This window comes from Haliotis cracherodii, unplaced genomic scaffold, assembly GCF_022045235.1.
Source record: "Haliotis cracherodii isolate W230 unplaced genomic scaffold, xgHalCrac1.p SCAF_16, whole genome shotgun sequence".
NCBI lineage: Eukaryota > Metazoa > Mollusca > Gastropoda > Lepetellida > Haliotidae > Haliotis > Haliotis cracherodii.
This window is the reverse complement of record NW_027266271.1, coordinates 15,013,429-15,028,684: the sequence shown is the minus strand read 5'-3', so window position 1 is coordinate 15,028,684 and position 15,256 is coordinate 15,013,429. Positions and strand designations below refer to the sequence as shown.

Sequence of the window (15,256 nt, the reverse complement as noted above, 5' to 3'; positions counted from 1 at the left end):
TAAGAATAGTCTGCTAACTGATGCCATACTTCTCGGTTAGATCTTTCTGCTTCGGTTTTGGTACCGACTTAATTCCTCAATTAAAGCAACTATCTTAGCAAGTGTAAGTTTGATATGCCTTTTCTTTGCTGGTCAATCAGTCATTGCTGTGTTACCTCTACTTATTGACACACTCAAGACACTGATATGATCTAATTAACCTCAGTTCCTCATTAACAGGTGAGTATATTCTCATTAACTAGGTGGGCAAGAAAGTATTATGGTCAATAGGATTACATGCAGGATTAGCATTGTTTTAGCTGACAATTTGGACAGCTATCAATAGTTAATTGTTTTGGGGGACTGTAAGTTAAGTCTCAAAGTCTGACATTAAAAAGTCTAAATTAGAGAGTTGTAGGTCAGTTTGAGAAACAATAATTTATTAAGGAACTGAGGGGACCGGGGGAAAAAGGCCGGTGTTCACTGAAATCCAAATTTGACAGTCCAATTTGGACAGATTCCACTGCTTATATATACGGTACTTCATATTCATATTCCTCAAAAGACTGGACTCTTACTGTTAAGATACTAATTTTGCAGGATATTTAAATAAATGGTGTGAAAGTATTAACTGTAGTTCATCAGGGTGTCATACAAAGTGCTCTTAGCACAAAGGTGATTATAGCTCCCATACCTTAACACAGTCTTATGACAGTCACAGTGCTGGGGTTGTTTTGTACAACGGTTTCTGGGTCCATATTTGACAAGATGGAACATAATCAGGGTGAACCAGGATTCTAACCCTTGATCGTAGGTTTCGGGGATATGTAAAGGGAGGCAACTCCAACACAAAGTGGGTTGCACAAGACAAACACTACTTACACGACAGGTTAACTACAGTAGTATGAAAGAAGTCCTTCACTTCTTTTGAGTAGCATACATACTATGGGATGTGTACCTAAACATCCAGTCATCTAGCTTCATAATGACAGAATACGGATATAGGGGATAAAGAATATATTGTGGAATCAGACAATAACAGTAGATCATAACATTTATGAATGTATAAGGCCCTTGGCACAGAATTAATGAATATGTTTGTAGTGTCTGCTTGGACAGCAGTGACAGATATCAACAGTGTAAGTTCGAATCCCGGATGGAACTCAACCCAAAAAAGTACTAGAATCTGTACTTTACTAAGAAAGTGTTAACATTTGATACAGTGAGAGATATCAGTCGGTTATTATAATCAAGATTTTACTGAAAACATCAACATTATAAAATATTGTTAATGACAGAGAAACAGAAAAGATAGAAATTGAGAAATTCATAACATATCTTTCCTCAACAGTAATAGGCACCCTTTTAGCCATATGGATGCATTTAATATATAAAAATTAGTTCCCGAAATGAGGTCTCTGTTATTTATCTTGTGACCAAAGAATAAAAAAATATTGCAGACTTAAAACAATTCTTGAAGTTAAATTTAAGACAAACAGAATGTATGGAAGGAACAGTTTGGGACAGGGTACGATCAGTGTGAGCGAGAATGGATAACGACAAGAAACACGCCTACCACAATCTACCCATCCCATGACAGTAAGATTGGTAAACGTAGTGCTATACGCAAACTGATTAAAAAGCACCAGACAACAGACACAATGAATAGGTTACTGCTCTCTCTCACACTCTATAAATAATCAGCAAAAATGTAAAACAATCTTGTAAGACACGTCACTATGGCACTTTGAAGTTGTTTTCTCTCATTTCAGTTCGAGTCCGTCCTTTATAAGCTGGATTGTCTGGTCCAGACTCGACTATTTACAGACCACCGTCACATAGCTGGAAAATGCAGTGGTAAACAACAAACAAACAAACATATACACTGCATATTGGTCTATCTTTTAAACAAAACAACATTTGTTTGGCCTTATTGTTACATTATCAATCTCTCCATGCTGCATTCCTATCACATTGTCAGCAGTCGGACATGATTGTACTATGACGTTTTCTCAGATTACATGTCACTTCTGGTCATTGGGGGATTACCTAGCTCCTGCATGGTGGCATATTGTCTCATAAGTCTATAAACAAAGTACCATCAAATTGACACACTCAAGACACTGATATGATCTAATTAACCTCAGTTCCTCATTTACAGGTGAGTATATTCTCATTAACTAGGTGGACAAGAAAGTATTATGGTCAATAGGATTACATGCAGGATAAGCGTTGTTGTTTCAGCTGACAATTTGGACAGCTATCAATAGTTAATTGTTTTGGGGGACTGTAAGCTAAGTCTCAAAGTCTGACATTAAAAAATCTAAATTAGAGAGTTACAAAGTGCTCTTAGCACAAAGGTGATCATAGCTCCCATACCTTAACACAGTCTTATGACAGTCACAGTGCTGGGGTTGTTTTGTACAACGGTTTCTGGGTCCATATTTGACAAGATGGAACATAATCAGGATGAACCAGGATTCTAACCCTTGATCGTAGGCTTCGGGGATATGTAAAGGGAGGCAACTCCAACACAAAGTGGGTTGCACAAGACAAACACTACTTACAAGACAGGTTAACTACAGTAGTATGAAAGAAGTCCTTCACTTCTTTTGAGTAGCATACATACTATGGGATGTGTACCTAAACATCCAGTCATCTAGCTTCATAATGACAGAATACGGATATAGGGGATAAAGAATATATTGTGGAATCAGACAATAACAGTAGATCATAACATTTATGAATGTATAAGGCCCTTGGCACAGAATTAATGAATATGTTTGTAGTGTCTGCTTGGACAGCAGTGACAGATATCAACAGTGTAAGTTCGAATCCCGGATGGAACTCAACCCAAAAAAGTACTAGAATCTGTACTTTACTAAGAAAGTGTTAACATTTGATACAGTGAGAGATATCAGTCGGTTATTATAATCAAGATTTTACTGAAAACATCAACATTATAAAATATTGTTAATGACAGAGAAACAGAAAAGATAGAAATTGAGAAATTCATAACATATCTTTCCTCAACAGTAATAGGCACCCTTTTAGCCATATGGATGCATTTAATATATAAAAATTAGTTCCCGAAATGAGGTCTCTGTTATTTATCTTGTGACCAAAGAATAAAAAAATATTGCAGACTTAAAACATTTCTTGAAGTTAAATTTAAGACAAACAGAATGTATGGAAGGAACAGTTTGGGACAGGGTACGATCAGTGTGAGCGAGAATGGATAACGACAAGAAACACGCCTACCACAATCTACCCATCCCATGACAGTAAGATTGGTAAACGTAGTGCTATACGCAAACTGATTAAAAAGCACCAGACAACAGACACAATGAATAGGTTACTGCTCTCTCTCACACTCTATAAATAATCAGCAAAAATGTAAAACAATCTTGTAAGACACGTCACAATGGCACTTTGAAGTTGTTTTCTCTCATTTCAGTTCGAGTCCGTCCTTTATAAGCTGGATTGTCTGGTCCAGACTCGACTATTTACAGACCACCGTCACATAGCTGGAAAATGCAGTGGTAAACAACAAACAAACAAACATATACACTGCATATTGGTCTATCTTTTAAACAAAACAACATTTGTTTGGCCTTATTGTTACATTATCAGTCTCTCCATGCTGCATTCCTATCACATTGTCAGCAGTCGGACATGATTGTACTATGACGTTTTCTCAGATAACATGTCAGTTCTGGTCATTGGGGGATTACCTAGCTCCTGCATGGTGGCATATTGTCTCATAAGTCTATAAACAAAGTACCATCAAATTGACACACTCAAGACACTGATATGATCTAATTAACCTCAGTTCCTCATTTACAGGTGAGTATATTCTCATTAACTAGGTGGACAAGAAAGTATTATGGTCAATAGGATTACATGCAGGATAAGCGTTGTTGTTTCAGCTGACAATTTGGACAGCTATCAATAGTTAATTGTTTTGGGGGACTGTAAGCTAAGTCTCAAAGTCTGACATTAAAAAATCTAAATTAGAGAGTTACAAAGTGCTCTTAGCACAAAGGTGATCATAGCTCCCATACCTTAACACAGTCTTATGACAGTCACAGTGCTGGGGTTGTTTTGTACAACGGTTTCTGGGTCCATATTTGACAAGATGGAACATAATCAGGATGAACCAGGATTCTAACCCTTGATCGTAGGTTTCGGGGATATGTAAAGGGAGGCAACTCCAACACAAAGTGGGTTGCACAAGACAAACACTACTTACACGACAGGTTAACTACAGTAGTATGAAAGAAGTCCTTCACTTCTTTTGAGTAGCATACATACTATGGGATGTGTACCTAAACATCCAGTCATCTAGCTTCATAATGACAGAATACGGATATAGGGGATAAAGAATATAATGTGGAATCAGACAATAACAGTAGATCATAACATTTATGAATGTATAAGGCCCTTGGCACAGAATTAATGAATATGTTTGTAGTGTCTGCTTGGACAGCAGTGACAGATATCAACAGTGTAAGTTCGAATCCCGGATGGAACTCAACCAAAAAAAGTACTAGAATCTGTACTTTACTAAGAAAGTGTTAACATTTAATACAGTGAGAGATATCAGTCCGTTATTATAATCAAGATTTTACTGAAAACATCAACATCATAAAATATTGTTAATGACAGAGAAACAGAAACGATAGAAATTGAGAAATTCATAACATATCTTTCCTCAACAGTAATAGGCACCCTTTTAGCCATATGGATGCATTTAATATATAAAAATTAGTTCCCGAAATGAGGTCTCTGTTATTTATCTTGTGACCAAAGAATTAAAAAATATTGCAGACTTAAAACATTTCTTGAAGTTAAATTTAAGACAAACAGAATGTATGGAAGGAACAGTTTGGGACAGGGTACGATCATTGTGAGCGGGAATGGATAACGACAAGAAACACGCCTACCACAATCTACCCATCCCATGACAGTAAGATTGGTAAACGTAGTGCTATACGCAAACTGATTAAAAAGCACCAGACAACAGACACAATAAATAGGTTACTGCTCTCTCTCACACTCTATAAATAATCAGCAAAAATGTAAAATAATCTTGAAAGACACAGTATGGCACTTTGAAGTTGTTTTCTCTCATTTCAGTTCGAGTCCGTCCTTTATAAGCTGGATTGTCTGGTCCAGACTCGACTATTTACAGACCACCGTCACATAGCTGGAAAATGCAGTGGTAAACAACAAACAAACAAACATATACACTGCATATTGGTCTATCTTTTAAACAAAACAACATTTGTTTGGCCTTATTGTTACATTATCAATCTCTCCATGCTGCATTCCTATCACATTGTCAGCAGTCGGACATGATTGTACTATGACGTTTTCTCAGATTACATGTCACTTCTGGTCATTGGGGGATTACCTAGCTCCTGCATGGTGGCATATTGTCTCATAAGTCTATAAACAAAGTACCATCAAATTGTCTGCTTTGTGGGAATAGTGATGTGTATCCACAATGAAACCATTATGACGTCATGCTATAGTTGTTGCAGTCGATTCTGAGCCAGGAATTCACTGGCCATTCTGAACATGTGTTTTAACAAGAAAACAGATGCAACTGTAGGTCATTATGCAAAATTAGAGGGAAATCATATATCCACCATTACATGGTTTCAGTCAGAGTAATTACTTGAATCTGATTCTGGAGGTAGAATCTGTAGACTCGGATGATTTCATAACATCATCAACATTCAAACATCAACATCAACATCAACATCATATAATCTTATAAATCATCACATTCTAACATAGAAACAATTAGAAACATTGGTATAGTGACAGGCATCACCTTGGCTCCGAGGTCATACTACACGGGTCCAGTATAGGTAGAGGTATAGGTATGGAGTATGGACACCCCTCCTTCAACAAAAACTGGATATGCTGCCCTTTATATTGGGTGTACAAATTCTTCATGGATTTGTGAAGTGTTTGAGAGTTTTCTGTTGCATATGTTTGCTCTTGTCCAAAGAAATGAAGGCACAGATTTAAAGCTCGAACAAGATAATTTAAGACTCTCAGAGACCAAATCATGGCAGATGGATGGAATGTTTCTGTAACAAATTGAATGTCATATCGAACATATTAAAACCACCAGACTACCCCAACACCCATATGTTTGTGTTATAAGAACAACAGTACAACACAAATCTCCTCAATTAACTGATTAATCACCATGGAAACAACTGAAAAATCAACAGCACCAATGATGTAGCACTGGTAACTGTAACAACACACCATCCCACCCTGCCAACACGGGTGTGTTGACCCGGCTAGGGCCACTTTGTCTCACACCCTGACCCAGCTAGGGCCACTTTGTCTCACACCCTGACCCGGCTAGGGCCACTTTGTCTCACACCCTGACCCGGCTAGGGCCACTTTGTCTCACACCCTGACCCAGCTAGAGCCACTTTGTCTCACACCCTGACCCAGCTAGGGCCACTTTGTCTCACACCCTGACCCAGCTAGGGCCACTTTGTCTCACACCCTGACCCAGCTAGGGCCACTTTGTCTCACACCCTGACCCAGCTAGGGCCACTTTGTCTCACACCCTGACCGAGCTAGGGCCACTTTGTCTCACACCCTGACCGAGCTAGGGCCACTGTGTCTCACACCCTGACCCAGCTAGGACCACTTTGTCTCACACCCTGACCCAGCTAGGGCCACTTTGTCTCACACACTGACCCAGCTAGGGCCACTTTGTCTCACACCCTGACCCAGCTAGGGCCACTTTGTCTCACACCCTGACCCAGCTAGGGCCACTTTGTCTCACACCCTGACCCAGCTAGGGCCAGTTTGTCTCACACCCTGACCCGGCCCGGGCCACTTTGTCTCACACGCTGACCCGGCCAGGGCCACTTTGTCTCACACCCTGACCCAGCTAGGGCCAGTTTGTCTCACACCCTGACCCGGCCAGGGCCACTTTGTCTCACACGCTGACCCGGCCAGGGCCACTTTGTCTCACACCCTGACCCAGCTAGGGCCAGTTTGTCTCACACGCTGACCCAGCTAGGGCCACTTTGTCTCACACCCTGACCCAGCTAGGGCCAGTTTGGTTCACCTCTCCACCTCCCCTATCCCCCCCACCCACCCCCTACACACACACATACTACACACACAGGCCCACTCTGGACGTCCTGGGTGTCCTAGCTGTCAGTCTGAGGCACAACTTGGTCTCCAACATGAAGAGTCATTACACTGCAGGAATCGGTAATGGGAGACAACTGACGCATGTAGACACCAAATGGAACCTGGAAAAAACGTAGACACTGATGAAATAAGGAGAAGATCTGGTTCTGGAGTGAGTTAGTGAGTGAGTTGGGTTTAACGCCGCTTTTAACAGTATTCCAGTTAGAATGGTAAGAGGTAACTTAAATGTGACCTGGATGATTGTGTGTCATATCCCACCAATGTTTCTTGTTGTTTATTCCAAATTCATCTTTGATTCTGTGTTGATAGACACCCGACTGAACTCACTTTTTTGCCCCTCCACATGGAGAGTGTGTGGAGTGGTTCCCGGCTTCTCTCCCCTGTCTGTTGGTCCATGCACACCATCTGGCACCGACTACACCGACCCTGACTCTGAAACATGAAACACCATCTGATGTTCACTGAAACAAGGACACAATCTGGCACTGACTGAAACATGGAACACCATTGGGCACAGACTACACCGATCCTGATTCTGAAACATGGAACATCCTCTGATGTTGACTGAAACAAGGACACAATCTGACACTGATTGAAACAAGGACACAATCTGACACTGACTGAAACAAGGACACAATCTGACACTGACTGAAACAAGGACACAATCTGACACTGACTGAAACAAGGACACAATCTGACACTGACCGAAACAAGGACACAATCTGACACTGATTGAAACAAGGACACAATCTGACACTGACTGAAACAAGGACACAATCTGACACTGATTGAAACAAGGACACAATCTGACACTGACTGAAACAAGGACACAATCTGACACTGACTGAAACAAGGACACAATCTGACACTGACTGAAACAAGGACACCATCTGACACTGATTGAAACAAGGACACAATCTGACACTGACTGAAACAAGGACACAATCTGACACTGACCAAAACAAGGACACAATCTGACACTGATTGAAACAAGGACACAATCTGACACTGACTGAAACAAAGACACAATCTGACACTGACTGAAACAAGGACACAATCTGACACTGACTGAAACAAAGACACAATCTGACACTGACTGAAACAAGGACACAATCTGACACTGACTGAAACAAGGACACAATCTGACACTGATTGAAACATGGAACACCATCTGGCACCAACTACACTGACCCTGACTCTGAAACATGGAACACCATCTGGCACCAACTACACTGACCCTGACTCTGAAACATGGAACACCATCTGGCACCAACTACACCGACCCTGAAACTAATTACTGTTTAAAGAGGTCCATCAGAAAGCACATGTTACTACAGTGTTACTTCTTCTGAAGCTATACTCACAATCAACACATTGTTCCCAATCTTCACTTGTGTCCAGTCCTCCTCCTCAAACCCTGAACCACCACCAATAACTAGGTTGCCACGGAAACGAAGTAACAAGTTGTCTGTATCTGCAATGGAAAGATATACTTGATGGGTATGTCCTGTATTATCATCTAGTAGGGGGACGGTCAGGTAGCCTAGTGGTTAAAGCGTTCGCTCGTCACGCCGAAGATCCGGGTTCAATTCCCGACATGGGTACAATTTGTGAAGCCCATTTCTGGTGTCCCCCGCTGTGATATTGCTGGAATATTGCTAAAAGCGGCGTAAAACCATACTCACTCACTCACTCACTCTAGTAGGAGGTTCTTTGATTAAAAGGGTGGTGGGGTAGCCTAGTGGTCAAAGCGTTCGATTCCTAGATTCGATTTCCGGGTTGGATTCCCCACATAGGTACAATGTGTGAAGCCTATTTCTGCTGTCCCCTCCCCTCCACTGTGATATTGCTGGAATATTGCTAAAAAACGTGTACAATCAACTCACACACTCTTTGATAACAAAACACATCAGCAAAATTGATGACCACTAAAAGAAGCAATGGCAAAAAATATGCTATATTGAAGCAAATGAGAACCCAAGCACTTTAGGACATACGTTTTGCAGTGGGAACATATCGAGTGAGTGTGTTGGGGTTGATGACACTTAATTTGAACAGTATTCCATATATATCACAATGTGTCAGCTCCCAGGAAAGCCTGAAGTGATGCACGTCTTAGACGTGAAGTACATACGTGGAACCCAGGAACATGGGTAGGATGCTGTGAGACCAAAGATCATGACACGTGGACAAGTAAATCTTAGAAAGCTCTCTTTTTAACATATGATATTGAACAGGAGGCCTGCATGACTACAAGCATGTGTCTGGTGCTGGCCTCAGTTGACCTTGAAATCGATATGTCGCTGCTCTTACCAGAATGACCTTGACATTGTCCAATCTTCTCCTGACCTGGGTCATCCTGTTCAGCCATCTTCTTCTGGAGTGACTTCACACTCTCCCTGGAGATGAGCAGGAACTGAGATTCATTTGCCAGCGACAGTCTCGCCGTGTCCGAGGTAGCTGGAACAAAGAATGAGTGACCATAGAAAAACAAGTGGTTGAGAGTGAAGCAGCTATTACATGTATAAGTCCTGTTATGAAATATCTTGGATATACCTCACCCTGTCGCTGCATCCTTCAGCCTCCTCTATGTATAAACTCATCGTGTCACTGCATCCTTCAGCCTCCTCTATGTATGAACTCACCCTGTGTCACTGCATCCTTCAGCTTCCTCTATGTATGAACTCACCCTGTGTCACTGCATCCTTCAGCTTCCTCTGTGTATGAACTCACCCTGTGTCACTGCATCCTTCAGCCTCCTCTTTGTATGAACTCACCCTGTGTCGCTGCATCCTTCAGCCTCCTCTTTGTATGAACTCACCCTGTGTCACTGCATCCTTCAACCTCCTCTGTGTATGAACTCACCCTGTGTCACTGCATCCTTCAGCCTCCTCTTTGTATGAACTCACCCTGTGTCACTGCATCCTTCAGCCTCCTCTGTGTATGAACTCACCCTGTGTCACTGCATCCTTCAGCCTCCTCTTTGTATGAACTCACCCTGTGTCACTGCATCCTTCAGCCTCCTCTGTGTATGAACTCACCCTGTGTCACTGCATCCTTCAGCCTCCTCTTTGTATGAACTCACCCTGTGTCACTGCATCCTTCAGCCTCCTCTATGTATGAACTCACCCTGTCTCCGCATCCTTCAGCCCGGTCTATGTATGAACTCACCCTGTGTTGACGCATCCTTCAGCCTCCTCTATGTATGAACTCACCCTGTCGCTGCATCCTTCAGCCTCCTCTGTATATGAACTCACCCTGTGTTGACGCATCCTTCAGCCCGGTCTATGTATGAACTCACCCTGTGTCGCTGCATCCTTCAACCTCCTCTGTGTATGAACTCACCCTGTGTCGCTGCATTCTTCAACTTCCTCTGTGTATGAACTCACCCTGTGTTGCTGCATCCTTCAACCTCCTCTGTGTATGAACTCACCCTGTGTCGCTGCATCCTTCAACCTCCCAGTCCGTGCATCCTCTTGTTTCAGTCGCAGGAGTCGAGTTCCGGGTCTCCCTAGAGCCTCACTCAGCCAGTCAGCCACCTTGTCACCACAGTCTACTGTATTCACCCTGCAGGACAACAACTGTGTTCCTGTAAAACAGCTATCTATACTAGTGTGGGACAACAACTATGCAGGAGTTGCATTATCTAGGGCTCTGACAGGTAGGAGAAATGGGACTCCCCGCAGGGCAACAGCTATATTTCTGCAGGAGTTGCATTATCTAGGGCTCTGACAGGTAGGAGAAATGGACTCCCCGCAGGACAACAGCTATATTCCTGCAGGAGTTGCACTATCTAGGGCTCTGACAGGAAGAAGAAATGGACTCCCCGCAGGACAACAACTATATTCCGGCAGGAGTTGCACTATCTAGGGCTCTGACAGGAAGAAGAAATAAACTCCCCACAGGACAACAACTATATTCCTGCAGGGGTTGCACTATCTAGGGCTCTGAGGTAATGTGTCAGTTGCATAGTGGGAACAAGAAAAGAGTAAATAACGTCTGTAATCGCTTTTAGTAATATCTTAGCAATATCATGGTAGGTGACACAAGAAATTGTTTTCACACATTGACCCATTTTGGGAAATCAAACTCGGGTCCTTGGGGTGAGGAGCGAATGCTTTAACCACTAAGCTACCCCAACGCTCCGGAACATACCTGTCTCCACAGACCTTGTTGGTACACAGCCGACCTTCATAGTCCACACTGTTAGAGTCTACAGCTGTCAGAGACATTGTGATGGATTGTGTCTCTGTGAGCAAATAATAATAATAATAATAATAATAATAATTCCTTCAATGTCAAGTCAAAATATGTCATGCTCTTAACTCTCATTCATACTCCATTACAACCCAAAGGCTGTAAATACATTGCTACAAGGCAGATGCAATTCATACCTGGGAAGCTCAGGGTCAATGTGTTAGACAGGCGATCTATAGATGGTTGGAGGAGACACAACTTTGGTTCTCGTTTCTGTCCCAGAGTTACCCCACTTTCACTGACGATCATCCACTCTCTATCATACAGCAGACCTCGTGGACCGACATCCCATTCTGAAACCTGGCCCAAGGAGCATCAATTAATATTAACTTACCTGCTATTCCATTCCAAAAACTATTCTTATTCCACAGAAATCTGTTGAAACCTGTTTTAGTCACACTCTTCACTTATAAGAAATTTGCAAAGTAAATCTAATATAAATTTAATCTGTATCCAGATATGGACATAATAGTCCCCGGAACTAGGGGAAGAGGACATGATGGACTAAAGAGCAAGGAGGTAAGGACATCATAGTGCTGGGCACTATGAGGTATGGACATTATAGTACTGGGAGCTAGGAGGTATGGACATGATAGTGCTGGGAGCTAGGAGCTATTGACATTATAGTGATGGGAGACATTGACATTATAATGCTGGGAGATATGGACATTATAGTGCTGGGAGATATGGACATTATAGCACTGGAAGCTAGGAGATATTGACTTGACTGTGCTGGAAGCTAGTACATTTTGACATGATAGACCAAGGAGCAAGGAGATATTGGACACTACTGACCAGGAGTAATGAGATAGACCCACCTGGAAGGCAGCACAAGACTTGACAGGGTACAGACAGATCTTGGTGAGAAACCTTGAAGCATCAGAACACTTCTCCAGAACCTCTTCCTCCTTCCTCAAGTCCTTTTCCTCTCTTGGCAACAGTATTTTGGGAGATATTACAGGATCATGTAATGTTTGACTACTTTTAGTAACCGTTGGCAACACTGGGTTGGCATTGGTAACAATGGTGGATTTTGGAACAGGGAACTCTGGGATTGCTGCACCCTCCAGGAAGTATTCTGTGATAAAGCGCAGACACTGCACCGCATCTCCATATGTGGACATGTAGCCGAAGGATATGCGGACTGATCCTGTTGGGTGACCATCGATCATGTCTTGGTCATCTCCACAAACATGGCCGGCCTGCAACAGTGAGTGAGTGAGTGAGTGAGTGAGTGAGTGAGTGAGTGAGTGAGTGAGTGAGTGAGTGAGTGTGTGTGAGTGAGTGAGATAGATAGATATAATGTGAGAATAACAGTGGTAAATCAATACTGTCTTGTTACAAGCCAACACCTGTCACCTGGAAGTTTTCCCTGATCTGTTTGGAGGTGAGGTGGAGGTATTTCTGACATGCCCCGATGTTACAGAAGCAACCGGTCCTCAGATGGACGTCCTGTAGCTGGGCCATCTTGTCTACCTGCAGATAAAAGAACAGGTGCTTGAAGAGTACCAGAAGTGACCAACCACTTGATATTCTGAACAAAATTGACCTCATGTTGTACAAACAAAACTGTCCTCAGGGTTTCAGATCATCTGGAAAAAAAGAGCTGTGGGTCCCACAGAAATTGACTTTTCATTTCAGAGAATAAATAAAAAAAATATTTTATCTCAAACCAACATTCCAAAAATTTAGCTATCGGATTGGATTGGTAACTTGTAAAGCACATAACTCGATACGCAATGCTCGAAGTGCTACATTATTATAACCCGGGGCAATGGACCAGTGTGCACTTCAGTTTTCATTCTCAACTCTCCCTGGTGATTATACAACCCAAGCTGCATGTGAGGCACTAGAAGGTTAAAAGTCACATTACCTTCTCAACCTACCGGGTACCCTGCTGGGTGAATACTATTTATGCTTAATGTGACGTCGCTTGCCATATCAAAACTCAACCTGTTTGCAGTTAAAATATTGAGATTCCAAAAGCAGCCATAAGACTGTCTTATTGTCACTCAAATGTTGAGGAAAAATGTTTCATTGTAACTTCTGTTCTCATGATAATTATGTAACACGTGGGATTAATAGTGGGGTATAGCAAATTTTACAAGCTGAACATTCACATACACCTTTCAAATTTCAGTAGTATACAAACCCATTCATCTTGAAACATCCTGCATACCCAGCTATTGACACATGTAACACGACTATCTGAGATGAGAAGGCCAGTCTTCACTATACATGTACAGTTTGTTTGTTTGTTTGTTTGTTTCATCAAGATCTGCAGCACCTTCCAGTAACATCACATATATTAGCTGATTTTATAAACAAACCTCAGCAAATCCAACAAACTCTCCATTGTCCCGAAGGATGTTAAAGTTGACAATGGCTCCCTGGGTGTGTATGTCTTCGAACCCCTGGCAGTAGACCCGGGCAACAGGGGAGCCATTCCCGTGGCAGAGCTGAAGGAGATGGTCATGGAAGAACTTGGCCACTGTGAAGGAGTGCCTGGACACTTTCTCCATGTCACCTGCAAACAAAACCACAACAACATATCATATCTGTCAATATATCGACAATAATGTTATAGATTGAATGAATAAATAGTGAAACCAGTCATCAATAATCAAACTCTATCATGGCATCTGCAGTCTCACTAACCAGTGTTTTTTGGCATGATTGATGAAAACTGATCAATGAGGACGTTCCTATGTTTGATTCTGAAAAGAAAAGTTTGTTTGTTTTTAACGCCACACTCTGCTATATATAGCAGCTATATGATGGCAGTCTGTACATAATCAACTCTGGACAAGATAATCCAGTGATTGATTGTACTGTGAGTAACGATCTACATCATCGGGGTACGATGATGCGCAATCATCCAAGTCACTGATTCTTACTACCTGATAAATCTGGTCACTTATTTCGACCAGCATAGGTAGCTGATGAAGGTTGCCCAGAATCCCCATAATGAAATAGAAATTTTCAGAAATAATGTAATAAATAGAGGCTTTTCATAGTTGCTTGACAAACAACGTTTATCTAATTGAGTGATCTGACAAAAAGGATGCATAGAAACGTCAACTATGTCAGATCACAAAGACCAGATAAACCTGTTATTGGATAAGATTTTATTATGAATTTTCTAACTCATGTTCATTATCTTACTCAGAAAACTTTAGCCATAGCAGTAGTTCTGGCAATAAGAGTAATTTTACATGAGTGAAATATCAATTTCAAATTTTCAGATTAATACAACATTTCATCACTTAATACATTAAAATTTTCCTTTTAATGCTGGAAGACTGAAACAGCAACATACCCCCTATCCTGTGTACAGCATCCAGCCCATGCCTCAGTGCAATCAAGTCCAGGAATGGTAGGGTGCCATCTTCAAAACTAATGAAACATAAGTCAATGTGTCAGTCGAGTCAATTCCCTAAAAGGAGGACTTGGCTCTGGATATTAGCAGTGCTAACAAGTTCGATTCAAATCCCTCAAAGATAAACTTTGTCTGTCTGCTACTTCAAATGTTACAATGCATCTTACAGTTTATGGTTGATCTAACTACAAGGATATATTGCCTCCCACTGACTCAAGACACACATACAATGTCTTCACCTACACTGGAAACTGGAGAGGCGGTCCTAAGTTGGATAACTTGTTCCCAATCCATTTCAATCTGAATAAAATATGTTTAAACTAAACTGGAAACTGGCATCAAACTGTTTAGCACAGTAGAATAATCACAGGAAGCATTCATAAAATCTTCATAGTGTGCATAAACCCTCTCAACCAAGGGAGCTAGTGCCAAGTTTTCTTC

General features: G+C 41.7%; 1 protein-coding gene across 1 annotated transcript in view; it reads right to left on the bottom strand.

Annotated features, from left to right (window-relative positions):
• Nucleotides 1-7,128: 7,128 nt before the first annotated feature.
• Nucleotides 7,129-15,256, bottom strand: part of LOC139463409 (molybdenum cofactor sulfurase-like) — a 62,047-nt gene continuing 53,919 nt past the window's right edge. Inside the window, exons 5-15 of the mRNA XM_071244666.1 lie at nt 14,756-14,832; nt 13,767-13,963; nt 12,796-12,912; nt 12,255-12,638; nt 11,574-11,736; nt 11,335-11,428; nt 10,613-10,746; nt 9,493-9,639; nt 8,544-8,653; nt 7,507-7,611; nt 7,129-7,280 (exon numbers count right to left, since the gene is read on the bottom strand). Of these exons, the coding sequence (XP_071100767.1) occupies nt 7,176-7,280; nt 7,507-7,611; nt 8,544-8,653; nt 9,493-9,639; nt 10,613-10,746; nt 11,335-11,428; nt 11,574-11,736; nt 12,255-12,638; nt 12,796-12,912; nt 13,767-13,963; nt 14,756-14,832 (1,633 nt within the window). The 3' untranslated portion in view covers nt 7,129-7,175. The remainder of the gene's footprint in view (nt 7,281-7,506; nt 7,612-8,543; nt 8,654-9,492; nt 9,640-10,612; nt 10,747-11,334; nt 11,429-11,573; nt 11,737-12,254; nt 12,639-12,795; nt 12,913-13,766; nt 13,964-14,755; nt 14,833-15,256) is intronic.